The 27,725-nt window shown below is 47.3% G+C and overlaps 15 protein-coding genes across 15 annotated transcripts; 7 read left to right on the top strand and 8 right to left on the bottom strand.

The window, feature by feature from the left end:
- Window positions 1-2: 2 nt before the first annotated feature.
- VTP21DRAFT_4001 (uncharacterized protein) lies at window positions 3-1,003 on the top strand (the record flags this gene model as incomplete). Its single annotated transcript, XM_069394365.1, has 3 exons — window positions 3-269; window positions 805-827; window positions 895-1,003. 3 exons carry the CDS (start codon window positions 3-5, stop codon window positions 1,001-1,003), a joined length of 399 nt encoding a protein of 132 aa, XP_069248880.1.
- Window positions 1,004-1,054: 51 nt separating this feature from the next.
- On the bottom strand, window positions 1,055-1,382 carry VTP21DRAFT_4000 (uncharacterized protein; the record flags this gene model as incomplete). The annotated part of the gene is made up of 2 exons (XM_069394364.1): window positions 1,055-1,255; window positions 1,326-1,382. 2 exons carry the CDS (start codon window positions 1,380-1,382, stop codon window positions 1,055-1,057), a joined length of 258 nt encoding a protein of 85 aa, XP_069248879.1.
- A 452-nt stretch (window positions 1,383-1,834) lies between these two features.
- On the bottom strand, window positions 1,835-4,660 carry VTP21DRAFT_3999 (uncharacterized protein; the record flags this gene model as incomplete). The annotated part of the gene is made up of 8 exons (XM_069394360.1): window positions 1,835-2,144; window positions 2,213-2,539; window positions 2,612-2,621; window positions 2,691-3,906; window positions 3,971-4,087; window positions 4,147-4,231; window positions 4,293-4,387; window positions 4,475-4,660. The coding sequence occupies 8 exons, from the start codon at window positions 4,658-4,660 to the stop codon at window positions 1,835-1,837; spliced, it is 2,346 nt and encodes a 781-aa protein (XP_069248878.1).
- Window positions 4,661-5,068: 408 nt separating this feature from the next.
- VTP21DRAFT_3998 (uncharacterized protein) lies at window positions 5,069-6,761 on the bottom strand (the record flags this gene model as incomplete). The annotated part of the gene is made up of 4 exons (XM_069394359.1): window positions 5,069-5,813; window positions 5,878-6,166; window positions 6,228-6,518; window positions 6,584-6,761. 4 exons carry the CDS (start codon window positions 6,759-6,761, stop codon window positions 5,069-5,071), a joined length of 1,503 nt encoding a protein of 500 aa, XP_069248877.1.
- A 944-nt stretch (window positions 6,762-7,705) lies between these two features.
- On the bottom strand, window positions 7,706-8,158 carry VTP21DRAFT_3997 (uncharacterized protein; the record flags this gene model as incomplete). Its single annotated transcript, XM_069394358.1, has 2 exons — window positions 7,706-7,996; window positions 8,072-8,158. 2 exons carry the CDS (start codon window positions 8,156-8,158, stop codon window positions 7,706-7,708), a joined length of 378 nt encoding a protein of 125 aa, XP_069248876.1.
- Window positions 8,159-9,193: 1,035 nt separating this feature from the next.
- On the top strand, window positions 9,194-9,886 carry VTP21DRAFT_3996 (uncharacterized protein; the record flags this gene model as incomplete). Its single annotated transcript, XM_069394357.1, has 3 exons — window positions 9,194-9,256; window positions 9,343-9,424; window positions 9,489-9,886. 3 exons carry the CDS (start codon window positions 9,194-9,196, stop codon window positions 9,884-9,886), a joined length of 543 nt encoding a protein of 180 aa, XP_069248875.1.
- A 222-nt stretch (window positions 9,887-10,108) lies between these two features.
- VTP21DRAFT_3995 (uncharacterized protein) lies at window positions 10,109-11,122 on the bottom strand (the record flags this gene model as incomplete). Its single annotated transcript, XM_069394356.1, has 4 exons — window positions 10,109-10,320; window positions 10,416-10,728; window positions 10,800-10,945; window positions 11,014-11,122. 4 exons carry the CDS (start codon window positions 11,120-11,122, stop codon window positions 10,109-10,111), a joined length of 780 nt encoding a protein of 259 aa, XP_069248874.1.
- A 145-nt stretch (window positions 11,123-11,267) lies between these two features.
- VTP21DRAFT_3994 (uncharacterized protein) lies at window positions 11,268-13,887 on the top strand (the record flags this gene model as incomplete). The annotated part of the gene is made up of 11 exons (XM_069394355.1): window positions 11,268-11,332; window positions 11,401-11,497; window positions 11,566-11,684; window positions 11,759-12,007; window positions 12,065-12,265; window positions 12,325-12,463; window positions 12,544-13,035; window positions 13,114-13,230; window positions 13,292-13,351; window positions 13,419-13,495; window positions 13,563-13,887. The coding sequence occupies 11 exons, from the start codon at window positions 11,268-11,270 to the stop codon at window positions 13,885-13,887; spliced, it is 1,941 nt and encodes a 646-aa protein (XP_069248873.1).
- Window positions 13,888-14,332: 445 nt separating this feature from the next.
- VTP21DRAFT_3993 (uncharacterized protein) lies at window positions 14,333-16,300 on the top strand (the record flags this gene model as incomplete). The annotated part of the gene is made up of 5 exons (XM_069394354.1): window positions 14,333-14,481; window positions 14,564-15,134; window positions 15,192-15,542; window positions 15,616-15,800; window positions 15,901-16,300. The coding sequence occupies 5 exons, from the start codon at window positions 14,333-14,335 to the stop codon at window positions 16,298-16,300; spliced, it is 1,656 nt and encodes a 551-aa protein (XP_069248872.1).
- A 181-nt stretch (window positions 16,301-16,481) lies between these two features.
- VTP21DRAFT_3992 (uncharacterized protein) lies at window positions 16,482-17,869 on the bottom strand (the record flags this gene model as incomplete). The annotated part of the gene is made up of 2 exons (XM_069394353.1): window positions 16,482-17,631; window positions 17,712-17,869. 2 exons carry the CDS (start codon window positions 17,867-17,869, stop codon window positions 16,482-16,484), a joined length of 1,308 nt encoding a protein of 435 aa, XP_069248871.1.
- A 440-nt stretch (window positions 17,870-18,309) lies between these two features.
- Window positions 18,310-19,953, top strand: VTP21DRAFT_3991 (uncharacterized protein; the record flags this gene model as incomplete). The annotated part of the gene is made up of 4 exons (XM_069394352.1): window positions 18,310-18,490; window positions 18,558-18,775; window positions 18,838-19,706; window positions 19,776-19,953. 4 exons carry the CDS (start codon window positions 18,310-18,312, stop codon window positions 19,951-19,953), a joined length of 1,446 nt encoding a protein of 481 aa, XP_069248870.1.
- Window positions 19,954-20,412: 459 nt separating this feature from the next.
- On the top strand, window positions 20,413-21,994 carry VTP21DRAFT_3990 (uncharacterized protein; the record flags this gene model as incomplete). The annotated part of the gene is made up of 7 exons (XM_069394351.1): window positions 20,413-20,478; window positions 20,543-20,615; window positions 20,683-20,762; window positions 20,825-21,059; window positions 21,141-21,268; window positions 21,355-21,801; window positions 21,872-21,994. The coding sequence occupies 7 exons, from the start codon at window positions 20,413-20,415 to the stop codon at window positions 21,992-21,994; spliced, it is 1,152 nt and encodes a 383-aa protein (XP_069248869.1).
- A 237-nt stretch (window positions 21,995-22,231) lies between these two features.
- On the bottom strand, window positions 22,232-23,199 carry VTP21DRAFT_3989 (uncharacterized protein; the record flags this gene model as incomplete). Its single annotated transcript, XM_069394349.1, has 6 exons — window positions 22,232-22,452; window positions 22,512-22,620; window positions 22,691-22,819; window positions 22,885-22,936; window positions 23,004-23,021; window positions 23,087-23,199. The coding sequence occupies 6 exons, from the start codon at window positions 23,197-23,199 to the stop codon at window positions 22,232-22,234; spliced, it is 642 nt and encodes a 213-aa protein (XP_069248868.1).
- A 603-nt stretch (window positions 23,200-23,802) lies between these two features.
- On the bottom strand, window positions 23,803-25,915 carry VTP21DRAFT_3988 (uncharacterized protein; the record flags this gene model as incomplete). The annotated part of the gene is made up of 4 exons (XM_069394348.1): window positions 23,803-25,054; window positions 25,122-25,388; window positions 25,453-25,733; window positions 25,802-25,915. 4 exons carry the CDS (start codon window positions 25,913-25,915, stop codon window positions 23,803-23,805), a joined length of 1,914 nt encoding a protein of 637 aa, XP_069248867.1.
- A 787-nt stretch (window positions 25,916-26,702) lies between these two features.
- Window positions 26,703-27,559, top strand: VTP21DRAFT_3987 (uncharacterized protein; the record flags this gene model as incomplete). Its single annotated transcript, XM_069394347.1, has 4 exons — window positions 26,703-26,714; window positions 26,779-26,928; window positions 26,992-27,055; window positions 27,123-27,559. 4 exons carry the CDS (start codon window positions 26,703-26,705, stop codon window positions 27,557-27,559), a joined length of 663 nt encoding a protein of 220 aa, XP_069248866.1.
- Window positions 27,560-27,725: the final 166 nt, after the last annotated feature.

Genomic DNA, 27,725 nt, shown 5'->3' with positions numbered 1-27,725 from the left:
CGATGATGATTGCTGTGACGATGATTGCTGCGACGATGATTGCTGCGACGATGATTGCTGCGACGACGACTGCTGCGACGACGACTGCTGCGACGACGACTGCTGCGACGACGACTGCTGCGACGACGACTGCTGTGACGACGACTGCTGTGACGACGACTGCTGTGACGATGATTGCTGCGATGATGATTGTTGCCACGACGACTGCTGCGACGACGATTGCTGCAATGATGATTGCTGCGATGATACCTGCTAAGATGATAAGAAAAGTTGGCAACTTGGCACCCTTACCTCGGCAAAGAATTCTTGCACACTGACATTTTGCCCTTTGCATGTTTATCAAATTTCTCTCGTGCATCATATTATAACTAATCTTTCCTCAGTATCCTTAAAGTTGTGACATGTCAAAAGGATCTGACATCGCCAAAAATAAAATAAACAAATCCTTTTAGGAGACTGAATCGAGAATCTGAATACCATGAAAATAGAAAGCAATGCAATCTCCCAGTGTGTGAATAATATAGTATTTTTATTCCTTGCATTAATTCTCAGGATCTCTAGGAGATTGGTAAGAAGGGCAGAGCTTATTCAAACTAGCAAGATTGGTGGTCCTAAGAGCTGTTAGCTTTTAAAGATATCATTATCGTTTTTATAAGCAATGCTCAGACCTCTCTTAAGGGTCCTCTAGAGGTGGTAGATTTTTCTCCTACTAATTAATGACCAAGCAATTTTAACTTTAGCGAAATCATTCAAGAGTCCTCGAGTATGTTGATAATCTAGCACGCTCCTTTTTTCAACCCCTAGGTAGTGCAGAACCCAGGGAAATCGTCTACTGGACAGGGGAGACTCAACGCCCCGTAAGTTTCCAAGATACTGATGAGAATATTCATATAGGCGACCTGTATTTATTTATATCTCGCTCATGGCCCTTCACCTTCATTATTTGAATAGGGAAAATGTATATATCTGGAATAAAACAACAAAAATCAAAGAAATACGATAGTGAACAACAAAGAATCAAAGAAACAAAAACATCTCAATGTGCTCCAGCGCTTTAAAGGCGATCACGGGTCCACGACTTCTCGAACTTCTTGTTGATGGACAACAACTTGGTGTTGGTGTCCTGGTCGACATGGAGCCAGGGGTGAGGGTTGTTCTTGCGGTCCCATGCAACATCGGGACCACGAGCGAGACGGGTCAAATACCAGGAAGCTCCACCGAGAGCACCACCGATAATCACAACGATGGGAAGAACCTAGAATTAGGGGATGAGTAATGATGAGGGAATGCCACTCGTGGAGCATGCGCTACAGCGGATTGATTACCTCAACACTGTACCAGTTCTTGAGGAAAGCGTTACGAGCAGCGTTGGCAGGCGACATTGTCTATTGATCAAGTTCTAATTCTAATCACAAATCTAGAATTCTATCGAGGATGAAGGGGAGAGAAAGAAGAACAGATAAAATTTCAGGGGGGGGGGGGGAAATTTGTTTTTGTTGACGTTTTTAAGGTATATGCCGGGAAACTTTATTGTTGCGAGTCAAAATCCAATCAACTTAATCTGTATCGGCCGGGCACGGACACCCCCTATCTTGGTCAAATAGAATGCCGTCGTTTCAGATCATGTTTCAACCAAGGCTCAAAAGGTTGGTGCAAAAATGGTTCTGAAACAAGTATATTTAAAATTGGGTACTTTCAACTGAAAATAATTAAAAAATCAATGTGCAATACGAGAAGCGGGACACCTATAGGAGCTTCTCTGCGAAAAAAAAAAACGGACTCCCCGCGAAATGTCCAATAACTGACCCGTTGGGGCAAAGCTCTTGCTCCAAGGCTACCATATCTCGCATTTCGATGATGGGTTCATTGGGGATCCTGCAGGGCAATTGAACGCTCGTGCAAACAAGGGGCTATTGACAACGGCTCCGTTCACGCGGTACTGGCTGGGCGAGTGCGGATCCGTTCGAACCTGCTGCAGCAGCTTCTCGGGCTTAGTATGACTACACCAGACTCGCGCGAATGATACGAAATACAACTGCTCTCGCGACAGATGATCAAGCCCAGGGAGAAGGCGGTTATTGTAGGTCTGCATCTGGGGATCAGATTGCATTCGCGCCTGCCAAGTAAGGAAGGATTCCCCTAACCTGTTGAAACATGCACACTCAATACAGATGTTTTTAGACGTCTCCTCGATGGAATGCTTTCAACTCACCCTCCATTGTCGGCCAAATTCTCTCCAAGCGTCAAGTTCCCGTTCACATGCACGTCCGCGCCTTCCGGGCTCTTGATGGTGAAGTTGCCATACTCTGATATGAAGCACTGTGTCTTCTGTTCAAAAGCAGCGGCAGTCGCGTTTGTCCACCAATCCGCCATTTTCCCGGTTTGGTCAAACAAGCGACCGTGGTTATCGAACGCATGCGTGAGCTCGTGGCCAATAACGACACCTACGCCGCCAAAATTAAGGTATTCGGGGAGTTTCACGTTGAAGAAGGGGGGTTGTAATATGCCGGCAGGGAAGACGATTTCATTTCCGGTGGGGCTATCAACAGTAAAAAAAAGTGAGTATATTGCTCAATAAGAGCGCAATTATAAATCGCATCTCGCAACTAACTTGTAATAGGCTACGAGAGAAAATGAAGAGTGTTAGACGAATTGCATAGACCAGCCAACTTTCTAATACCGAAACTTACCATTCACTGTTTGTGGGTTCATCTGCCAGAGCGACTTGTCCACCGGCTTTCCAAGCCGTTCCTTTGCCTTATCGTTAATAAATCTAGCGGAGCTTAATGCATTGTCCAAAAACGCCTCCTGCGACGTGGTCAAGTTTTTATAGTACTCCTGGATCGATGCGGGTGACATCACATCGGGGGTCTTGGCGGAATACCCTACTTTTACGTCCAACTTGTCCACCTTCTCGATAGCATGCTGCCGCGTTGCCTCATCAAGCCAGTCGAGCTGTGGCAGGCGCTGTTTGAAAATGGTTTTTAGCGACTCCACGAGCCCCTCTGCCATTTCTTTTGAATTGCCACCGAATTTACGCAACACAAAATATCTCCCGGCGCCTTGCCCAGCTTCACTATTAATGATTCCGAGACACGTGCGCCAGCGTGGAGGCAATACATCTGCATTGACGCCTGTCAATTTCTGGTTAAGTCGGCGAATGGGTCTCTGATAGGAAATGTGGAGATATGACGAATAGGTGTCGAGTAAGCGCCACAGGAGATAGGCGACTATGGTGGGCGAGGGGGTTTTGGGGAGAATTTCATTCGAAAGGCTACGCATGTAATTGGGAGCATCGATCACAGCGGTGGGAGGGACCTCCGCGTATCCTTCCAGCCATGTCTGTGCGAAAAGAGTCCAGTCTAGGTTGGGGGCTTGTTGGGCAAGATCCGTAAAAGCGGTCGGGTTGTAGGTCAAGACAGGATCCTCGGATTGCTCTGGTGAGAGTGAGACATTCGCCAATGCTGTTTCAAGCTTCACCACCTCATCTGCCATTTGGTTCCACGCATCTGCAGGTATAGGCGTGTTGGGCCAGATCTGTGGGGCGAGTTCTCCGAGAATCAGTCGGAAAGTGTCTCCGATAGTGGTGCGGTAAAGGGCTAGGACATCTGCTTCGGAGTAATAATCCTTGCTTGGAAGAGAAATTCCTGAGGACGACATGTAGAGAACATTGACTTCTGGGTCAAGGGCATCTGCATCGACACTCAGTCCAACCAATCCGTCCGCCCCGTTCTCCGACATCTTTCCAAGGGTGCGTGAGAGCGCAGCCTTATCGATAGGTTGACCGGAGACGGGCTGGCCAGTAAAGTACAAGGGAAGCGGCTGTGCAAGAGGAAGATTATCGGTCACTATTTTGACCACAGGTAGAATGGGATTTGCTTTAAGTTGCTCTATATTGGTTTCATTCTGGGATAAGGATACAGATTAGTGAAAAATATAACAACGATAAAAAATAGGTTTGGTTCATTACCATGCATGCGGTATAAATTGCTTTGAATTTGTTGAAATTGTCCTTATCAATTTCTACATCTCCCTGCGTAGAGTTAATGGGAGTGAATTGTCCCTCAAGAACATCGCGGAGAGTTTCCTAAATAATTGCACCACTGAATATATGATCCACCATCATAAGAAGTGACAAACGCATACCTTATTATTGTCAGAAAGGAGGTCGAATACGCTCACTTGGGATTTATCTTGTGGGATAGGGTGGGACTTAATCCATCCGCCACAACTAAAGAAAAATAATCTTACAAAGGGGAAATCTAGGCAATAGGGAGCAACATGCTCCTTACCTGTAGGAGTAAAAATCTTCGCATGGGTTTACCGTCGTATCCATGTCCTGCATGATGCCGGCAGCCGCTAACAAACACTCCGGGTCCACGCACCACTAATGCAGAAAAACAACACAGAAAAATAGGTGTAAAACAGAGATCGATTGATTGGTCCATGCCATATGGATGTGCCCAAGGATTACCTGTGAAGAGTTGGAAGAGGCTTGTTGACCCAGAGCATCCCGATCGACCAGCACACGCACGTGTGCTAGTTGGTAACTGGCTGGAAAGTCTTCGTTATCGAGAGTAGTTGCGTACAACGTGGCAAATGCCACAAGAATGGCGGTCGCCAATACGAGGGATTTTTCAATGGTAGAGAGATTCCACATCCTCCTTTCTTTCCTCTTTCCAAAGGGCAGTGGGATATCAAATGAAAGTGGAGAATTTAGAAGGGAGGGGGAAAAAGGGAGAAAAGGAAGGTGGAGATATTATGATATATCAATATATAACTAGAAAATTTCCTTAGAAAGAGGGATATCTAATGGGGACTTTCGTATTAGCGTGAGCGGAGAATAAATTGCAAATGATTTAAAACCAGTTGACCGATCCCTAATAAAAGCTGCGAATACGCATCGCAATTATCCCAAAGAAGGATGGGACTCTCGTAGGTGTTGAGATCTCGGGTCTAAATGTTATTATTCAGGAACTTTTGCTGGTTTTATTCCGTAAATTCAAAAATAGTTAAAAAGAAACAAAGTCGTGGTGTAAAAGGTATACAAAAATTATCGCACAATTTTTTAATAATATCCCGGATTCGGAGGATAATAGTTCGCGCGAAGCTGCGCAGGTGGAGCAGGGGGCGGCCTGGTATAGTGGGATGGGTACGGTGGGTGCGGCTGATGCTGTAGGTTTTGTGGATAGGTTGCGGATGGCTGAGATGCTATGAAATGGGTTGTAGATCCGTCGCTTGTGCAGCTGGTTGACCTCCCCCTTTCCGCCGATCTCATCGAGCCCCCGTCGCCGGCCGTGTCCACGTCCGGCCCACACTCAATCCCACCATATAAATCCATAGGGTTCGCATCCTCCGCCTCCGTGGGGGTTTGCGGCTGCTTCACGTTGTAGGAATGCAGTGAGGTCTTCGATGGGTACGGATGCATATACGGCTGTTGTGGCTGTCGCAGAGATCGTGACGAGACGTTGGTGTATGCAGTAGTGCCAGACAAGACCGTAGAGTTGCTGCCGCGCCGATTGGGCCGAGCATAGTGAGGATGCGGATACCCAGCGTGTCCATTGAAGTCGCTTAATGCCGGTGTTATCCGCCCGCAGTTATACTCGTTTCCTGGACCTAGAGTATATGCGGCAGACAAGGGGCGTTGGAGCTCCTCGTCATAGAGGTCTATATTGGGTAACGTCGGCTGCTTTTCCAACACATATATCCCCCCCTTTTTATCGCCATTTTGACTCCCACTCATTTCCGCTTCGCGCATGCGCTGTTCTCTCTCTATTCTCTTACGACTCTTCTTTCGAAGAAGTTCTGCAATTCTATGGAGGAAAAAAAAAAAGCGTCAAAAAGATGCACCACAAAGCCAGTTTAAAAGATGCCAACCTTTTGTCGATCTTATGACAACAGTATTCCTTGAGGTTACCACGGATATGGAAGAGCAGGGGGATGTAGAGGAAGAAGGCAAGCAAAACGGATACCATGGAGACTAGCCATACAATGAGCGTGAAGGCCATGGTGGCAACAGATAGCCGCTGCACCATGCTTTCGCCAAGGGTGTCCCAGCTCAATAGCGAATGCTTCCTTTGATAGATATTGGCCTTGATAATGGACCACAGGGTGACCGCAGAGATGATTTGACGGGGTCCCTCAGCTAGCATCAATCTCTTCCAACCTATACTCCAGCAACATGAATATCTCCAATGCAAAGCTGCCTGAACTTTTGGTCAACTCACCTTTTAACGTGAAAAACACGTAAAACGCAATCTCATCCACCCTCTTCCTCTGATTGTTGATTTGTGTGAAAAAGCAGTAATGGGGGTAGCTTCGAAGAGCGTAGTAGCGGTATGCGATGATGGAGGTGAATGCATAGGCGATATCGCGCGATTCAATAATCGCCTTTGCTTTCCGTATATCCAGCAACAACAATAAAAATGAAAGGATGATGCACCCCACGTAAATCCATTTGGAGATTTCAAAAGGAATACTTGGGTTAACAGAAAACTTATTATACACGAGGAGAGTGACTATGTAAAATGGGCTCTCGTGAATAAAGATGGGCGATGGGGGCAACTCAAAATCAAAAACTCACCTGCTGTCCACAGGTCGGCACAATATACGAGAATACATTTAATGATAACTAGGAAAACGAACATGTATTTGACCTTCTTGCCGCAATGGGGCTCGTGAAACTCGTCAATGTCTACATAATCGAATTTGTGGTCCTGGATTTCCTCTCGCTTCCATTTAGAGCCTCCTCCACAGCACATATTATTTTCTTATAAAAAAATGATGCACCTCCGAAGATGGATGAGTGTACTGAAAATATAGGAGAAGGAGGGAAAATCAAGAAGAATGTTGTGTAAGGGGAAAAGTGACGCGAAATGGTCGGAAACAGCTCTGCTGTGAGAAGAGATGAGAAGGGCGGAAATCAGAGATGGAGGGAGGGGGAACAAGGAGTGCTATTTTTGGTTGTTTTTGTGAACATTCCCTAATTATTAAATAAAATCCTAACCGGGAAAGTCATATTATTGATTGGAATTTATTGTAAATTATATTTTATTATTCCACGAAAGTCTCTCACTCTTCAGTTTCACCTTACTTTTCGCGTTTTGGCCTAAGCTGTCTAAATAGAGAGTGCCAGAATCGACAACAACATCTATATGGGGTGCTTATTCGACGCAAATATAGCGAAAATTACCCATTTGCTAAATACATCTTTGACGGGCAAAGCTTTTCCAGTTTAGCCTTCTCTTTCCACCAAGCTACTCAAGATTATGTGGTCGCTAAGTTCTCAGTGCAGCCACTCCATCATACGTGAATGCATCTATTTGGTACAATTAACATGTGCATAATCGTTCATGTGCAATCTTCAATGCACAATATTGTTCTATCCCATGTATGGATTCCTTGCTGCTTTTGTAATCTTTTGCTTTGGGCTCACTCCTAATTATTCGCCTACTCAAGCTAAAGATATTTCCTATGAGATATAACTACAGTGGATTCCTCACTCATAGCGTGGTCATAGTGATACTAGAGATGGTCAAACTCTCACACAAGAAATCAACTTCCGAGAGCTCAGTCTTATTCGAAGCAAATGTGTTCCAAAGAGTTAAAAATCATATAACAACGAGAATCTGAGAAAAGAAGAGCCTATTTCCAATTTAAGCAAGACAAATGAAATATACAAAGAAAATATGGTACACAAGTCCCTCTAGTCCAACCGAGGGTCTCCTTGCTTTAGGCCGCCCTTGCCAAAAGCACCCTTCTGCTCCTTAGCAATTACGCCGCCTTGTGCAGACCAGTGTTGCCCCTTGACCTCGCCTTCTTCGACGATTCTCCGGGCGATATCCCAGCGATTGTTTGTTTGGAACACATTTTCTAGGGTGCCATTGGATGGGGTCGATACCTGTCCAGTGTTTCCGCCTTGATCGACATCGAAAACCTGATCAGATTGGAGAACTTCGACGAGAGGAATTGACTTGTCTCTCCGATATTTTTCAACCTGTTAAGTCACCAATGGAAATCCATTGTTCAATGTTGGGGACGCGACGGATTAGACAGAAAACGCGAAACTTACCATACCAGGGTTTGCAAAGACAAAGAACTCGCGGCCCGAGTCTTGATCCTTGTAGATGACGCGGATTGCTTGGTTTGAATTGGACATTGTGATATGGATTGTGTTGAAATAGTTTGGTTGTGTTTAATAGAAGCTGAAAGTTTGTAGTGTCGAGAAGTAAGCGCTTAACAAGGGGTTTTTATAGTTTGTCTCTCAAGTGGCAAAATCCAAAAGTCTCCGAAAAAAGATGATATCACGATACTCCCCTGCACCGTGACGCCCAAGATTGGAGCTTCCAAAAATTGACTCTGTATAGCGGAGCGTCCTGCCTATGACCAATCAACCCTGATATTGCACCATTAGGGCCATCCTCCGGAGAACTTCAAATAGATTAACAGAGAACAAGCTGCGCTCGAACTTCTTCCTAGAGAATCGGATATGCGTTGCTCAAATGGGTTGAACGGGGCGACTCTCTCTTTGCCTGGCCAAATGCGAGGGCGCAAGGATTCTGGTGACAATAACCAGTGCGCATGGTACGATAATAAATGAAGCTGGATATGTGAGAAAGTCGGGCTTGGTCGACATCTGAGCCAAGATAGCCGGAGAGCAGGAGGCATGCGTGCTTTTTATTAACTTTATTAGTTGATCTGCACCCTATTGGCCATTGCCTCAAAGTAACGAGTCCTAGAACGAGCACTTCGTCCCTACATGCAACGTGGCCATATGGAGATTGACAAGCTTTGACTTAAGCCTCCCTCCAATATCGTGGAATATCAACGGAAGCTAGAACCATTGCTGCCCAGCTTTTTTCCAAAGCACGCGGTCATTAGGTAGCGCTGTCATCATACACTTGAGCCGGTCGTCATATCTCTTTTAAATGGCTGCACTAGGCCCTTTAAGTTCCAGTGCCGTCTTGCACCAAAACAAACGTTAGTTAATGGCGATTGAGCCAAGTGGCCCCTAACAGGTTGCTTGCATTTCTCCTGTAACGGGGTTTCTGCTGGAAAATTTACGCTTCGGGAGGTTAAGCACTTGTGACAGCCGATTGTGGCTTTGTCTTGTTCTTTTTTCTATTTTGTCTCGCTTCGCTTCTCTTCCAGAGTGCTTACTTTGTACAGAAGAAAAGAAGGTTAGGTAAGAGCGATGGGCCTCGCGATCTCCAGACTGTTTTCCATGTTCGGAAAACGCGAAATGCGGATTCTGATGGTAATGTCTATAACTGATTTTCTGGGCGAGCATTCAGGGAGGCAAAGTGTGAATCCTCGCTAAAACACGACCCCATTTGCGTCTAGGTCGGACTGGATGCCGCAGGAAAGACCACCATCCTCTACAAGCTTAAGCTAGGCGAGATTGTCACTACTATCCCCACCATCGGTAGGCTCTCGATTTGCACACTCCTCTTCCAGTCTCACCCATATGCTTATTTCTTGGCTGCTAGGATTCAATGTGGAAACGGTTGAATACAAGAACATCTCGTTCACCGTCTGGGATGTCGGAGGCCAAGATAAGATCCGCCCGCTCTGGCGTCATTACTTCCAGAATACGCAGGGGATCATTTTTGTTGTCGATTCTAATGATCGTGATCGTATCGGAGAAGCACGCGATGAGCTTCAGAGAATGTTGAACGAAGATGAACTACGGGATGCATTGCTGCTAGTATTTGCCAACAAACAGGACCTCCCAAATGCAATGAACCCTGACGAAATTACCCACAAGCTGGGCCTCCACGCCTTGCGGCAGCGAAAGTGGTATATTCAGGCTACGTGTGCAACGAGTGGAGACGGTTTGTATGAGGGGTTGGAGTGGCTATCCGATGGATTGAAAAGTCGGTCCTAATACCGAGGGCTCGGAACGGTCCCTCTTCATATCAACCACAAAAGGGTGGCGAGCGCGGCATATCATCATTTCCATGACCCGGGTGTAATTTAGAGGCGGCCTTTATTAAATCGAAATCTCTATTTTTTATTCTCCTTCATGCAGATATATAAAGTAACAAAGAATTATATGAAGATTTCACAATATCACTATAGTTCAATGGAAACAAAAGATACTCAAATTTTACATGTAGGGTCCAGAGGGAGGGGGAATTGGCGGCTGGAAATTCGCTCCATGCGGCCCTTGGGGTGCCATCGGAGGATATGCATTATAAGCCGGCATTCCTGGCATGGCCGGCATGGCTGGCATCCCTGGCATCATAGGAGGTTGTGGGGGAGGGGGTGGTGGCGGCCGTGAGACTTGATTGATTTTAGCTTGTGCGGCTAATAGGCGCTCTAGATTACAGAAAAATATCACGAGTATTAGGCATAAGAGAAAGGCGTATCGAAGCAATGGAAAAAAAAAAGAAAGAAAAGTTCTCTCTGCATACCTGCAGCACTTCCATGCCGTTCCCCTTTTCCGTCCTTCTTAAAGGCGTAAGAAACTGAAATGGGCTTGTTGGCAAGAAATTGGCCATTCATGGCGTCAATGGCCGCGTCGGAGGCTTCGAAACTCTCGAAGCTCACGAAAGCATATCCCTTTGAGTTGCCAGTGTCTGGATCACGCGCAATCTTGGGTGTCTGCAAAATGGGGCCGAAAGCTGAAAAGGTGGAGTAAAGAGTCGATTCGTCCAGATCAGGGTCCAGATTGCCAATGAAGAGGGTGGCACCGATGTCCAATTGCTGTTTCTTGTCGGCCGTGGCCTAGCAGAGGAAAAATGCGGGCGCTATAGTTAAACTGCTTCTACTCATAGCCATTCCACTGCAAAGATTACCTTGTTCACGCGGAGAGGTTTCCCAAAGAGCTTCACCCTGTCCATGATTTTGGCTGCATACTCCGCATCCTCTTCGGTTGCAAACTCGCAAAATCCATAGCCCTGGTGTGTTTGTGTGATTCGATCTTTCGGCATGTGCACGCTGACTAGTACCAAGGAAACCATGCATGGTTAGATAATAATCGAAGTATCGGGAAACCAAAACAATGCATACCAACTGGGCCAGCCTGGACCATCAATTCCCAAACAAGTTCCACGGTTGCACGCTCGTCTAAGTTGCCTATATATACCGTGGCCTCTTGATTTCTCTCGATGTGTGCCATGATCTAGAACGAAGAGGATCGAAGAAAAATATTACTGCAAAAGGAGGAGATAGATTCAAGGAATATAAGCCACCTGTGACGGTTTGTTTTCTCTTGTTATTTGAACGTTGGAGGGAGCTTGTATGAAAGTATCTAATTCAGAGTCATGGCCGCCGCCCCATCCCATGCGGGTGCCTGGAGCACCTTACAGCCAAAGCTCAGTGATTGCATGTAAGTTTTTCTTAATTATTCGATCATAACCTTCAGTCTTTTTTTGACATTTCGCCTCGCCTTTGCAGTTTGGAGACTCTTGGACTGTTGGGTTTCTCTCAAATGACGCCTGTGCAAGCAGGGACCATCCCCCTATTTATGCAAAATAAGGACGTAGTTGTAGAGGTTGGTTGCAGTCTCTTCATTACATCCCATAGAGTCCGTATGCGGAATTGATGCCAACTTTTCTTTAGGCTGTGACTGGCTCTGGCAAAACTCTGGCCTTCGTTATTCCCATTCTGGAAAAGCTATTGAGAAGAGAGGAGCCGTTGCGGAAGAATGAGATTGGAGCTGTGATCATATCCCCGACTCGGTATAGAATAGTCTCATTTGGCCTCTAATTTTCCATGTAGCTTATATCGAGCACTCTGCTCTTCTCCTCCATAGAGAGCTTTCCAAGCAGATCTACGATGTCTTCTCTATTTTTATTAAGAATCTCCCCACCCCGTTGGAACATACCCTATTTATCGGAGGGGTGACTTCAGTACAAGAAGATGTCGCCGTGCTTAAGGAGAAGGGACCGGATATCATTATCGGCACTCCGGGGAGATTAGAAGAGCTATTTACACTCAAGCTGTCCAAGGGGCTGATGAGTACAAAGGAGTTGGAAATGTTGGTTTTAGACGAAGCCGACCGGTAAGGGCGCCCAAGTACTATACCATTCATCTCGAGACGAATTAACCCTATGTTTAGCCTCCTGGATATGGGCTTCCAAACATCATTGACCAACATCATCGCGCATCTGCCCAAACAGCGACGCACCGGGCTTTTCTCTGCCACCATGACAGATGCTCTCTCGGAGCTGGTGCGCGCTGGGCTGCGAAACCCAGTTCGAGTCGTGGTCAAAGTCGAAAGCACCAATAGCAAGGGCCTAGAGCAACGAACACCGGCGACGTAAATACCGTGGTGTTTCTTTATTCGTGGGACTGGTCTTGACGGTCTTTTATCCATAGGCTGCAAATAGGATACCTAGTGTGCAAACCCGACCGTAAAATTTCACAGTTGATAAGGATACTGCAGTCGGAGAGGAATAAGAACTACAAGTTTATCGTGTACTTTTCTACTTGTGCGAGTGTGGACTACTGTTTCAAGGTTCAATATGGTTTTACTATATTTCCACCAAGGAGGTTCGGCCCCTTAACCTAGTCGTATTTCTCTCTCTCTCTCTCTAGATCTTCTCTAAACTCCCCCAACTGAAAGAATTCTCAATACATTCCCTGCACGGGCAAATGGATGCCAAGCGGCGTACTGCTACCTATAATGCCTTTACTGCATTACCGCCATCTCATCCTGCTATACTTGTATGCACGGATGTTGCGTCGCGTGGCCTGGACATACCAGATGTGGATTATGTGATTCAATTTGATCCTCCCCAGGATCCAAAATCCTTTGCTCATCGGTGCGGGAGAACCGCACGAGCAGGGAGAGAGGGGAAGGCTCTAGTGCTGTTAAATAGTGGGCGAGAGGAAGCTTATGTGGATTTATTGAGGTTGAGGAAGATTCCGATGAGAAGAGTGGATTATTTGAGAAATGATGGAGAAGCTTTTGAAGGTGAAGGGGGTGGAGAGGAGGACAAACTGGAGCCCGAGAAGGATGAGGCGAATGAGCAGCTGCTAGAGCAGATTCGCAAGATAGTCTTGACGGATCGCGATCTCCATGACAAAGTGAGTTCTCTGGGAGGGGGTGGGGAATGCGAGGACTGGTTTCCGAACTGTTTGAACTAACTCCGGGGATGTGTGTAGGGAACGAAGGCGTACGTGTCTTATATCCGAAGCTATTCGAAGCACGATGCCAATTACATATTCCGCTTGAAGGACTTGGATTTTGCGGGAGTCGCCAAAGGCCTGGGCCTACTCAAGGTAAATAGTGCCAAATTCACGCCCGATCCCGCCGGGGATAGCTGACCCGTTGGACAAATAGCTGCCAAAAATGCCAGAGCTCAAGAACCTCAAGGTTCAGTTCGATGAAGCCGCGGTTGATGTGAGTCATTCCGAATCCATGCCCCCGTGGCCGCCTGCTAACATGGACTCTCTCTGTTTGGATCCAGTGGGATAGCTACCGATATAGCGATAAGGCGCGTGAAAAGCAGCGCCTCAAAAAGATGGAGGAGATGCGTGGGCAAAAGTGCGTATGCTGGACACTGGGCTCACGTGTTTGCTCTCTGTTTTGACAAGCTTTCTTCTGTGAATAGGGAGGGTGGCGCGATCCGCAACGTTAAAAAGCGCGAGGGGGCCAATAAGGCGTGGTCCAAGCAGGCCGAGCGCAAGGAGCGTCGCGTGGAACGGCGCATCAAGAAGGAGCGGAAGCGAGAGTACGCGGAGGGCCTGAAGCGCAAGGCGGAGGCTGAGAAGGGCGAACCAGAGGACAGCGACGGCGACGACTGGGACGAGCTGCAGCGGGAGGAGCGGCTGGCGAAGAAGGCGCGCAAGGGCAAGATCGGCTGGGACGAGTTTGAGCGGGCGGTGGGCGAGGCAGAAAGCGGGCACGAGAGCTCGGACGGCCTGGGAGACTTGTAAGGGGGGAAGCGGGCTGCGGCAGCTGGGAAGCCGTGCCCTCCACCCGAGAAATCAGATCCCCCTGCGTGCGCAATCTTGCATTGCGGGGTTTGAATCCCCAAACTTACACACTTTTGCAAAATGTTACACGCGAAAGGAGCCAACGTGCGCTCCCTGTAAATAAAGGATTGGATGCCCTAACGGTTACCTAGTTGTGTGCATGAGCTTCGAGAATAGAAGGAAAGATCATAAAAACACGCTTCCAGCGCAGCGCCCCTCTTGCTTTTGGCTCCTCTCCCAGCCTTCTTTCCCGCTCCCCCCCTCCCCTGCTCCGTTCTTTCCTGCTCTTCCCCTAGCTCCCCGGCCCTGCCTCTTATTTATCAGCCCTCTCCCTGCTGCTGCTGCTGCTGCTGCTGCTCTTCCCCCTCCTCCCCCTCTTCCCCTCCGCCCCGCGTCTTCCCCAACTATGTACCAGCCTCCCATCCAATATACCCACGAACTCCACGAATACCCAAGGCCCGCGATGGACTATGCCATTGCGGATACATCCTATCTGGACCTGGACGAGCGAAGACGGGCCGCGCTCTCGGAAATAGACAGCGCTCGGTTCAGCTGGTACGCCGCTTCCTCCGCACTACTGCCCTCTTCTGCCGTGCAGGCTGCGGCCCGTGACTAACCCCTAGTGCTCTCTTCGTAGGTTCCACGTCAGAGCTTGCATCGTGTCTGGCATTGGGTTCTTCACAGACTCCTACGACCTCTTCGCAATCAACCTGGTCAGCCTCATGTTCGGGTGGGTGTACTTCCAGGAGAACGGCAACCGCACGCCCTCGAACATCGACACCACCATCAAAATATCCGCCAGCATCGGCACCATGATCGGCCAGTTTCTCTTCGGCTGGCTGGCGGACAAGTTCGGGCGGAAGCGCATGTACGGAATCGAGCTCACGATCATTCTGATCGCAACCATCGGCCAGGCCGTCGCCGGAAGTTCCAGCACCATCCCGCTGTGGGTGATCATCAGCTTCTGGCGCGTGGTCCTTGGCATCGGAATCGGAGGGGACTATCCGCTGTCGGCCGTGATCACCAGCGAATTCGCCACCACCCAGCGCAGAGGTGCCATGATTGCCGCCGTGTTTGCTATGCAGGGCCTCGGCATCCTGTCGGCCAGCATAGTGAGCGTCCTAGTTCTGCTCGGGTACCGTGACGCGATCCGAAGAGACGTCGGCGTCCTGGACCAGTGTTGGCGCATTGTGATCGGAGTTGGCGCGGTAAGGATGACTGTGGCCCGCGGCAACCCAGCGGTTGGCTAACTGATTGATGAGTAGATCCCCGCCGTGGTTGCCCTCTACTACCGTCTGACGATTCCCGAAACTCCACGATACACCATGGATGTGGAGCAAAAAATCAGCAAGGGCGCAAAGGATGCCGCTGCCTTCTTACACAAGGGGGCCGCTGCCGGTGACTACGAGGACCAAGATCTCGTGGAGCACTCTGAGCTGCCGCGTGCATCGCTACGCGACTTCATCAAGTACTTCTCGCGGATGGAGAACTTCAAGCTCTTGTTTGGGTGCGCCTCGACCTGGTTCCTGCTAGACATTGCATTCTATGGCATAGGTCTCAACAACGGATTCATCCTGGACAGCATAGGTTTCCGCGCCGGAACTCACTCGAACGAGGTAAGTCGATTCCCCGCGCGAACTCTGGCCCGAGCGGCAGGCTCATGCTCCGTGTGGTTGCCTCCTCTCATAGGCGTATGCGAATCTCTTCTCTGCCTCGGTCGGCAACATCATCATCAACCTGCTGGGCACCGTCCCCGGATACTGGGTGTGCGTCTTCACCATCGAACGCTTGGGGCGTAGGAATATCCAGCTGATGGGATTTGCCATGCTCACCATTATCTACGTGGTGATGGGCGCTACGTTCTACCAGCTAAAGTGAGTGTAAACACGGCGGATTCCCACCTCTCTGAATATGGCTAATACCCCCCCCCCCGTCTTTTTGTTTTTTTTTTTTCCTTCCTTCTATTCCCCTCAGAACGTCAAGTGTGGCCGGGTTTGTGGTGCTCTTCACTCTTTCCCAATTCTTCACCAACTTCGGCCCAAACACGACGACGTTCGTGGTCCCCGGCGAGCTTTTCCCCACCCGGTATCGCTCCACGTGCCACGGTATCTCCGCCGCCTTCGGCAAGCTTGGGGCGATTATTGCACAAGTGGGCTTCGGCGAGATGAAAGATATCGGTGGGGAGGGCAAGTTCCTCGACAAGCTGCTGCTGATCTTTGCCGGAATCATGTTGTTAGGGTTCCTGTGCACCTTCCTGATCACTGAGACAAAGGGCCGGACCTTGGAGGAGCTTTCGAACGAGGACCAGACACGTTTCGTGGTCCAGCGGCCGAAAAACATGGAGATGACAATGCGGTCACCCTATGCACCCTAGTTCGTTTGATGGCTGTACATTAATTCTCTAATTTATCCTTTATTTGTTATAAACATGTTACATCTCATATTAATAGTAATAGAAGCTGAATATTAAATTCAAAAAAGGGGAGAGTTGGGGGGTTGATATCATCATGGTTTTGGATATAACATGAATCATTGTAAAGGGGTGCCTCCCTCCTCTACAGGGGGACGACCAGCGCCCCAGAATGCCACCCCGCAAACGCAATCTGGAATGGAAGATATCCCCTCTCCAACCCCAGATCCTTCACCAAGGTCGGGGCCACCACTTCGTCTCTCACCTCCCGGCCTAAACCGAGAGCGCCCTGGTCATTGGTCCCCCAGGTGAGGATTTCTCCGCGCTCCGTCAGGCATCCCTTATGCCAGTCTCCCAGGGTTATCTGGCACACGCCTCTACGCTGAAGCTCTGGGATAAGGCTGGGGGCAGAGGCTGCCGTGGACTCGTCGTTGCCGATCAGGACAGTGCCTTCGGGGGTATAGGCACTAAACGCACGAAATGCTGCAGAGATGTGGGTGATTTTCTCGTTGGCAGGGGGGATGAAATTTAGGAGCTGCGAATATCGCTCTTGAGGCGGTGTCATCACGATTTCCCCACTTTGCTCCATCTGCCTTCGATACTCGAATTTGAAGATGCGGCCCTGGGCCGTCAATGCTATCGAAAAGGACTCCCCCCCTGCAACCTGCACGAACGTATCATTACCGTCTTCAACGCCGGGGTCCACATCGCTGAGGCTAACCCAGGTGGTGGCCGTGTGATCCTCCTTATCCCAGATCCACATCTTTCCGTCCTCCGTCAAGGCCAGTGAATGGGTCCATCCCGCGTTAATCTGCTTGATTCGGCTCCGATTACCTCGGAGCTCGATCCTATGATACTCCCCATAGTCCTCCCATTGCCATATTTGCTCGTTCTTCGACAAGGCAACCACATGCCCTCTTCCACTCGAAATGACTCGAATCGACTCTGGCAAATCCAATTGAGTGGGCTCTTCAAGGACCGGTCCGTTCTCTCTCAGCACTCCCCACGCCCACACCCTACCTTTGTAGTCTACGACGTGAAATCCCCAGCCGCCCGCCACCAATCCCACCACGCCTTTGTCCCGAAGTGATTCAACCTCGCGTGGAGTGTATTGCGGAGTCGAAGAATGCATATAATGAGGATATCTACGTGTATGCACGGGTGGTGTTTTATATCCGAGACGCTCCTTGTCGTTTGAGCCCCATGTGTAGACACGCGGATGGCGAAGGCGGCGATAGAGTGTGCGCCAGCCAAGTTGACGGAAAGTAACCAGGTCTGGGAAATTGAATTCGTTCCTAGTAGGGAGCATGTCCAACAAAATGGTGAGTGGATCAGGCTATGGGCTAGACGTCAGTGAAGGAGAGAGTCAACTTACAAGCACTTGTGTTTCCATATGGATTCGTCCTCTATCAGCCGAGCGAAAAATTTGCAAGATTGAGCAGCAGCGGCAAGAGATGAGTTGGAAAGATACGCAAATATATTGTCAACCAAGATTTCCTCGGGGAGATCCGTAATTTGTACTCTTCTTGCCATAGTTGGTAAAAAAAAGTAAGGATTTAGGATTAAGAAAGAAGGAATAGGTCAATATTTTAATGAAGGCAAAGTCTTTCCAAGGGTTCTTGGCGGTAGGCGCCGGTCCTTTATATAGCAAGATGATATTAGGGAAAAACGAAACAAGCCACGTGGGCCTATAGAGCATACCCGCTCTCGGTTCGAATTCCCCTTGAAATAACACTCTATTCCTAGGAAACAAGGATGACGTTCGTCCGGGGGGACTCATGCTGTATTCATTATACTCCCTATGGTGATTATGGCCTTTTCTCAACTTTCAACCCTACTGAGGCTCATTTCCTTTTCAGCTATCCCAATTCCCCAGTTTGGAAACGCTAAATTACAGGTGGACACCGAAATTCTGTAGAGCATAAATGTTCCATTCCTGCTGTTTTTCGACAAATTAATTGCGCACTTCCAGAATGACATGCTCACGCCATCGGCGCCCAATCATGATCATGGGATGCACTTCAGATGCCGGCAAGTCTTTCCTTACCACCGCCTTATGTCGTTACTATGCCCGAAAAGGCTTGCGTGTAGCTCCATTCAAGGGCCAACAGATCAGCAACAATGCGGCTGTCACTCATGATGGTCAAGAAATGGGTAAAAGGGAGTTATAATAGATCTTGTGGATGAACGTTCTTCTTTAATCCATATTACCTGGAACTAGGAAGAGCCCAGTTTTTTCAAGCAAAGGCCTCGCGCATTCTCCCGACTGAGAAAATGAATCCCGTATTGCTAAAGCCAAGCCACGAGGGCAAATGTGAAGTGATTGTGCTTGGAAGGGTAGATGAAGAGGCTATGCGCACACACTGGACGCAGCGGTCCAATGCATTGTGGCCACGTGTTCAACAATCGCTATGTGCGCTCATGGAGGAATATGATCTAGTAGCTCGGAATGGATTAATAGAATTTCGACTCAGTTACCAATTTTATCTAATGAAATATAGGTCATCATTGAAGGAGCAGGAAGCCCCGCAGAGCCCAATCTTCGTCACGCTGATATCGTCAATTTTCGTGTTGCCCACGCCGCCAAGGCCCACGTATACCTGGTTGCGGATATAGATCGCGGCGGCGCCTTTGCCCATCTCTATGGCACTTATCTAACGCTCGACTCTGACGACCGTGCGCTGATCAAAGGTTTTATTCTGAACAAGTTTATCGGCGATGTTCATATGCTGGGTGAAGCGACCGATTGGCTGGAGCAAAAGACTGGCGTCCCTGTGGTCGGCGTGATTCCAATGGTCCAACATCTTTTACCCGAGGAAGATATGTTCCATCACAAGGATGTACCGGTATTAGGGCAAATTAACATTGCCCTTATAATGTATCCGTTTGCGAGCAACTTGGATGAGTTTGACCCGCTAATCTACGCCCCTAACGTGAACGTTATCCCAATTCGCAGATGGACGGGGTTAGATGGATATGATGCAATATTGCTTCCCGGGAGCAAGAACTCCTATAAAAGCTTGGCGTTTCTGCGTACGACTGGTCTCGAGAAGGAGATACTGGAATTCGCTAGCCATGGGAAGCTGGTGATGGGGGTGTGCGGAGGGATGCAAATCTTGGGAAACTATATCCATGACGAGAATCATATAGAAGGCGAAGCTGATGTACGAGGGCTGGGATTGCTGGACCTTGAAACTTGGATAGAACCTCAAAAAACAACGCGTCAGCGGGAAACAGAATGGAGAGACCGGGATGGCTCAAGCGTAAAAATCCGTGGCTACGAGATTCATCGTGGCAAAACCATCGCTGGCAAAGGGGCCAATGAACATCTACCAGATGGCCTAGGATGGTGCAATGGTAATATTTACGGGTAATTTTTTTTTAAAAAAAAAATCAATTCACCAGTTGACAACCATGCTAAATGCTTTACTGCATATAGGGTATATCTACATGGGCTGTTTGAAAACAGAACATATTGCCAGAATTTTCTTGAGCAAATTGGGTGGCAAGGAGCGATGAAGGATTGGAATGAACGGGTCGAAAAAGAAATTGATAAACTTGCCGACCTAGTGGAGACATCAGGATGGGGAGATGCATTAGGTACGTTGGAGGAATGAGAATGCATAATAGTGGTCGAGTTCAGATGGATACCAAACTATTTAGTAGCTGTAGCATCTTGTGAATATTTGTATAAGCATATACTTCACGCCCCGAATCTAAATTGGTCGAGCTACAAAAAATACTAGGTCGCCGCGTAGACTCTCCTCAGAAAAAGCAAGCAAAATACTAGGTTCCCTCAGGAAATATTCAAAAAGCACTGGACAAAACATGCATCATATGTGTGGTGTATTCTCAACAGCTCTCTTGCCAAAGAACATCACTCAACACGGCGCGTCTGTATTGAACACACATGAATAATCGGAATAATCCAATTGTGAAAATATAAGCAAATTAAACTCTGAGCTCATTTGGGCAAACTAAAGATTGGCAAGCAACGTCACAAAATGTTTGAATATTCTCGAGCCTAATATACCAGTCCAGCAGTTTCGTTTTCATAATCCATACCAACTGTAAAGATGAAGATTTCGATAAAAACGCTCCAGCAGAAAATTTTCCAAATCGATGCCGAACCTGAGGATACGGTACGATGAATAAATAGCCTCTGCATTGGACTGCTCTAACCTGCAACTTTTGCGCGTCTAATAGGTTTCGGTTTTGAAAGCCAAGATCCAGACATCTCAAGGTTTCGAGCCGGCCTCTCAGAAGCTAATTTTTTCAGGTACTATCTGCATTATTTTTCGTGTGTCTTGGTAATCATTCCCTAAAATTTATTTTTGGTATAATAGGAAAGATCTTGAGCGATGATCAAGTCTTTGGACAGTTGAATATGTCTGAAAAGGACTTTATGGTGCTTATGGTTTCCAAGGTACGCAAAAAAAAACAAAGGGAGATTCTGAACGGAATATTAATAAACAAACACGATTTTAGCCAAAAACAACCAGTGCAGCGAAACCTGCCACCAGCAATGCTACATCCACTTCCTCTGCATCAGCTCCTGCCCCTGCTCCTGCTCCTGCCCCTGCTCCTGCCCCTGCTCCTGCCCCGGCATCAGTTGCTGCTGACAACAAACCAACGAGAGAACAAGCAGCAGCCCCGCCGCAACCCGCAGCCGCACCAAGTCAAAATACCGGAATTTCCTCCTGGAATACCTCCGAAGCTCTTGGTATTTATATTCCAAAAAATATTGATGTTTAGGTGATATTATCGACGACTCCATCCTGACTTTAATATCTGAATGTCTTAGTAACAGGGACACAGTACGAATCTGCCATTAATAATATGGTCGAGATGGGCTTTCCGCGGGAGCAGGTAATTCGGGCGATGCGAGCTAGTTTCAATAACCCTGACCGCGCCGTGGAATACTTAATGAATGTAATTATATCATTGAAAATTTTCACTGCATCAACCTATCCGATAGATTCAGAGTCTAATTTGATTGCGGTTCCCATTTTTCACAGGGAATTCCGGCAGATTTAGAAGGAGAAGAGGCCACTCACAACCCTCAGTCAGGCGCCACAGAACACTCTCAGCCTCAGCAAGGGGAGGCCGCTCAAAATCTTTTTGAGGCTGCTGCCAATGCTGCGCAGCAACAACCACAACAACAGCGCACAGGTGGCGGAGATAGCGATGCTGATCTCTCCTTCTTACGTCATCAGCCGCAATTCCAGCAATTGCGCCAGCTTGTTCAGCAAAACCCAGAGCTGCTCCCTGTGATTCTTAGCCAGCTAGCGCAGTCAAACCCACGCTTGGTGGAGCTGATTGATAGTAACCAGGAGGCATTTTTGCGGTTGTTGGGTGAAGGCGGAGAGGGTGGGGAGCATGGCGAAGGAGACGATTACGAGGGTGAGGAGGGCGATGAAGACGTCATTCATATTACGATGGAGGAAAATGAAGCCATCAATAGAGTAAATAACATCCTTGTTCGGCCAACCATCATTTGCACATTGACTAATAATTTCTGCCTAACCACCCCAGCTACAAGCATTGGGTTTTGATCGCGCCATTGCTATAGAAGCATATATTGCGTGCGACAAGGACGAGGAGATGGCAGCGAACTATCTTTTCGAGCACGGGCACGATGATGATAGCATGATGTGACGGAGTTTCTGTTTTTTTTTTTTCTTCTTTGCTATTTTAAATTTAAATATTGGGCTCATTTTCTGCCAGGCTTTGAATATACACTCTATTTCCATTGCTTCAGCTTCATAGAGATTTGACGGTCTTCTAAGCTTATTACTATTATTACTTATAAAGAGAAGGGGATAATAATTATGCAAAAGTGGATCGTACACACAATTATGGAGTGATCAAGAGCAGTATCTGTGCTTTGCAATCTCATCTGTGCTTTACGATCTCATCATAGCTGGGCGGAAGCTCGTCTTCCCTAATCATCGGCACTGGCTCGGGACTTTCTGCCAGCGGTGCACTTGGTTCTGGAAAATGTGAACTGGAAGAAACCGGAGGGGTATGTGAAATGTTTGTTGAGCTACTGCCCATAGATGCGGTATAGACAGGAAGAGGTTCGAAGTGGTCCGGAGGAGCTTCGCTTTCATTTTCTGGCAACAAGAAAAGAGATGAATACAAAAAAAAAAGGGTAAAATGAGCGGGCATTTACCTGCTAGGCGTTCTAACAGCTCACGAAATACGCAGTAGAAATCGAATGCACCACTCTCGTTGAATACGAGCTTAAGCACGCCGGGAAGCTCCAATCCCCCTTCTCTAACCTAAAAACAAATGTTTCGGTAAAAAGACGTTGGTGCAATGGGGATCATGTTGAAATAAGAGGGCACCTACGGGTTGAACTACAGCAGTTACATTGTTAGGTCCAAGCCAAGGTTGGTTCAATTTAGCTTGTGATAAGTGTCGGAGAGGTACGGAAAGTGATTGGAAGTGAGGTTGTGGATTAGCACATATGTAGACTATCTGCACGGATGGAACAAATGAATTGTAACAGGGGAACTAGTCGATATAATAGAAGATACTCCTACCCGTCTGTTGGAAAGAAAAACGGTTCCATTTGAAGAGCAATAAACACCGCCTCTATATGAATTGCATCGATAAGCGATTTAAGCTTTTGATCTATTGAGTAAATGTGAGAGAAACTTACGAATTGCCGGGATAACCTCTGCAAAATTCAAAAATTAATTGATTAATCTATATTCTAGCCATTTTGCCACCTTCATGAATTACCTTCCTGTGCAATCTAATGTCAATCGCACTCCTCCCTGATGAATAAACATTTTCTCTTGTGGAAGAAGAACCGGCGTGCGGTCTTCGCGAAGCATCGCCCAGTTCAGCGCCATAGGATCTTTAGATTATAGGAGATAAGAAAAGGAAAAAAAGATCTTTGGAGAAAGTTTCTGTTAACCATAGAATTTAGATGATCCAGCAACTACGCCACACTTCTCTTTGGCCAAGGATTTACAAAGAAAAATCTTGAAAGCATGACTTTTACATTGCTACAGAGCGCGTGTAGGTGAATGTAGGTGAGGAATCATAGACAAGTGGAGGTATTCTTAGAGAGATCACGGTCTATGAGAAATATCGAGTCCAAACACTGATCTGCGAGGTATAAATTTTGTTTCTAGTTGAGCATCTCCATTGTTAAGGGACAAATGCGGCGGTTTTTAGAGAAAGCAGTCGATTTAATATCAGCTTTAGATAAAGACAAGAGAAGGTAGAAAGGAATAAAAATAAAAGCCTAGATAAGTGAAATAACATAAGCCTCAGACTAATACAGTGGTAAAATTATAAATGAAGTAAAAATCATTAGGAAGAAAAAGAAGAAAAAAAATAGAATAAAATAAGGATAGGAAAATGAGCAAAATGGGTACAAAAAAAGAAGGGAAACATTATACGATCTTTAGCAAAGACTACCCTCCTACACCATTGCAACTTATGCAAAATCACTTCGAGCGTGTTAACCGACCAACGACAAATACGCAAAGAATGGTGGCGGCCAACGCAACAATCGCACCCGGCAAAAGGAGTTCGTTGGGAATTCCTCCGAACGGCGCAGGCTTCTCCTCTCTCTTTCCTGTCAATCGCTTCGCTTTTTTCTCAACTTCCCTCTTCTCGTCTTCTCGCGATGCCGTCGGGTTGTGGTCCAGCTCTCCGCCAGTAGCCCCTAAAACAGGCTCGGTAATTGGCTGCTGAGTCAGGTGATCGTGCAAATAGAGCATCACTCTTCCCGCCCCCTGTCTCCGCGCCACCTGTACAGAGTCCATCAGGTCGGCGTCGCTTGATATCAGCACGTGGTCATTGTCGTCGTCCACGTAGCTCAGTGCGATCCAGCTGTCGTCTAAGGCTGCATCCGAGGTGTCAGCGTGAAGAGATGCAGCCAGGTCCTCCAAACTGATGCGCTCGTTCAGTAATTTAGACTTAATGGCATCACGGATGTGGGACAGAGAATTCGTCTCGGCAACAAAGCGGTGCATTTTGCCAGTTGGAGACCGGAATTTGAATGTGTATTCTCCTTCGGCCGCAGCCTGCTCCTCATGAAGGTAATTTTGAGATGGGGTTGGCGAGTCACGAGAAGGATAGGTATTGGGCCGCGAAGCGCGCGATATACTTGAGGGTGTAGGGGGGTATACATGCCCAGCCCCACTTGGTGTGGAGGCAACGGTGTCCGAAGTGACACTGGCGGATTCCGCATCATCGTGCGTAGCAAATGACTGCCAAAATCGGTTCACCATCCCTCTTCCCTTCTCACCTTGTCCTTCAATACTACTGATTTCCTCCAACATCGCATAAGTCAGCTGGAGCACATTCACCACCCCAAGCACATCGCGGCTAATGTCGTCGATGACAGGCAAATTGAGATAGTGTCCTTCGTGCATTTTTTTCAGGGCATCTAAAATTGTGGTGGTCGGCGTAGCCGTGTCAGGATGCGGTGTCATCACGCGCACAACGCTACATGACGAAGGGGCCAAACCCGCCGCAATGACTCGCAATACAATATCCTTCGACGTAAAGATGCCGGCAATGTTGCCATTCTCCATCACAAGAACAGAAGTTTTGCGAACTGACTTCATCAACTTTGCTGCCTCATGCACATTGGTGCGCACACCAACTTCCGCGTGTTGAGCTCCATCAAGAACTGAGTTCAGATCCGGGCAGGACATCTTCTCGCGTATCTGCTTCATCACCGAAAAGAAGCTATAGTAGATACACGCATTCGTTTCAGCATTGAGCTAGTTAGCACCCAAAATTATTTCAGAATTACCTGCGATCAGCGCCACTCCATTCCGATTGAACACCCTCAAGAGCTTCATAAAGTTTCCTAGACGTCCCAAATGCACGATCCATTCTTTCCAGAGCTTGTAACAAGCATTTAGTAATATCCAAGAGCCCAACCACATCACCATCCTCGTTCAAAACGGGAAGGTGTCGGAACCCACGTTGCACCATGGTCTCTAAAGCATCTGGAGCTGGAGTATCGCTGGTTACGCAAGTTGGATTTCTTGTCATGATTACAGAGACAGGAGTAGCTCTATGATACATAGGAGATCAATATCTAAAAAAAAAGAAGAATTGAGCAAACATTTTCGCAGTACCTGGCATCGTAGTCCTCTGCGACCAATCGAAATGCAATATCCTTAGCTGTGAAAATTCCGCAGAGACGATCTTCATCATCCACCACCAACACACAATCGCTCCGTTTTGCAGCCATCAATTGACTCGCTTCCACAACCAAGCAATTCTCACGCACAGTCAAAGCAAACGATGGCCGCAGGGCGCTCACAGTACCTTGGATCTGCTTCTTGGAAGTAAGGCGGGTTTGGCGAGGGCTGTTGCGCTTTTTAGAAAGTTCCTGCTCGATTTTCTTTCGAATAGCCTGCAATTAAAGTGATTGAACACTTAATGAATATTCGATGGCATTAGCATGAATATATCAATGATTACCTCATCTTTTTTGGACTGCCGCTTCCTAGCATCATTAACATTGGGTGAGGTAGCTTCAGAGCTATCACCATGAAAGCTAGGAGGGCGGCGGGAAGATCTGTACATGGTAGCCATGGTGAGGTTCTGAAGAAGTGAATATTAGGTGAGGAAAAGATTCAGTAGGAGTGCGAGCCGATTTATCAATCTAAACCTCAACCGATAGCTAGGGGAGAAGAGATGATTGCTAAGGAACGCGTTCACTTTTGAACTCCACCTGAATTTGATTCGAATTGCAACTGAATAGGAATACGTGTCCGATCCATCCGAAAATATGAGATGCCCATTTTAATTTCTCGCTAATTTCTCAGTTTGGGTTGAGGGTTTTGGTCCAAGTTATGCCTATTATTACTCTGCTCTTAAACCTCCGTGAGTATGGAATCATGATGGGAAAATACTAGCGTAAAAAGGAGGCTTAGGGTAGACGGCATACCAAGTTACCAATCCAAGATATACCATTGGATTCGGTGTAGTTTGATGCCAGGCAGCAGAAGACTAAGTCAAAGATTAGGAAAAAGAGTTCAAACAATAGAAAGTATAGAAAGGACTAAGAATCTTTGCAAGGGCTAGTCTTCCTCCTGGATCAGGCGCGATCTTTCTACTCTTTCTATTGTTGATCCTTGAATTTGAAGCTTCGGAACGCGACCGCTGCCACATTTTGCCTCCTTTTGCTCTATCCCAATTGAATTCTTTGTTGCCTCTGGTCCTCCCAACCTCACGCTTGATATATACATAACAAGTAATGAACTTAACCTCAGCCCTTCAGCTTAGCTGCGGAAAAAATGCGCCCCATCGAGCGCGTAAAAAGGTGAGAAAATGTGGCGAGAATTAATTCCCAGGTTTTTTCTAAAAATTTTTGAGAACAATGGTCTTCGGTGTGAGTATTATGATTTATATTCAGTAATTCATAATTAACACGACATTGAATGCTGTAATAACAGAAACTCTACACCTACCCCCACAACCCACGCGTGGCGAAAATTCTCATCACTGCCAAGTATAGTGGTGCTGAGTTAGAAATCGATGGCGACTTCGAAATGGGCAAGACCAATTATACGAAGGAATTCCTCGCCAAGTTCCCACTTGGCAAGGTGAATTTTACCATTGGAAATGCACATTACGAGAGAAATGAAAACAATTGACCTTGCTTATAGGTCCCGGCTTTTGAGGGCGCCGATGGGCTAAAGCTATTTGAAAGCAGCGCTATCGCGTTCCACGGTAAATCTATTTTCGCAATACTGTTTACGCACGCGAATTTAATCCGGGCTGTGTGTACTTTTTCTAGTTGCGAACTCCAAAGATAACAATCCCCTGCTTGGCCGAGACAAACAAGAGGCATCTCAGATCTGGCAGTGGATTCTGTATTCGGAAAATGAATTCAACCCCCACATTTCCGCATGGAGTGGCCCTCTTATGGGCTACATGCAATACAACGAGTTTGTGCATCAAAAGGCGATTACCGCGCTCAAACGTGCACTTGCCAGTCTGGACAAGCACCTGGCCAGCCATACCTATATGGTTGGTGAGTCCATCACCCTCGCGGATATCGCCGTTTTCACCTCACTGAAGTTTGGCTTCCAATTCCTCTTTGAGGAAGAATTCCGCAAAGACTACCAAAATGTGACGCGCCACTTTACCATGTGTAAGAACATTGAGCAGTTCAAGTCTGTTGTGGGTGAATTTGAACTCTGCAAGGAAACCATGAAACCTGCCAATAAGTAAACTCCTGACCCCCCGCCAAAAAAATTCGTGGCTCTTCCAATGTTTGAAAAAGAGCACGCGGGCTCCAGTAGTAAATCTGCTCACAGCCTTCATACTAATAAAAATCATTCTGTTTGAAAGCGTTTTCATTTATGCTTTGCTCTCTTCTGTCTGATCATTTCTGTCA

This window comes from Calcarisporiella thermophila, assembly GCF_041956535.1.
Source record: "Calcarisporiella thermophila strain CBS 279.70 unplaced genomic scaffold VTP21scaffold_19, whole genome shotgun sequence".
In the NCBI taxonomy this organism is placed as follows: domain Eukaryota; kingdom Fungi; phylum Calcarisporiellomycota; class Calcarisporiellomycetes; order Calcarisporiellales; family Calcarisporiellaceae; genus Calcarisporiella; species Calcarisporiella thermophila.
The sequence above is the reverse complement of the archived record's forward strand: the minus strand, read 5'-3'. Positions and strand labels throughout refer to the sequence as shown.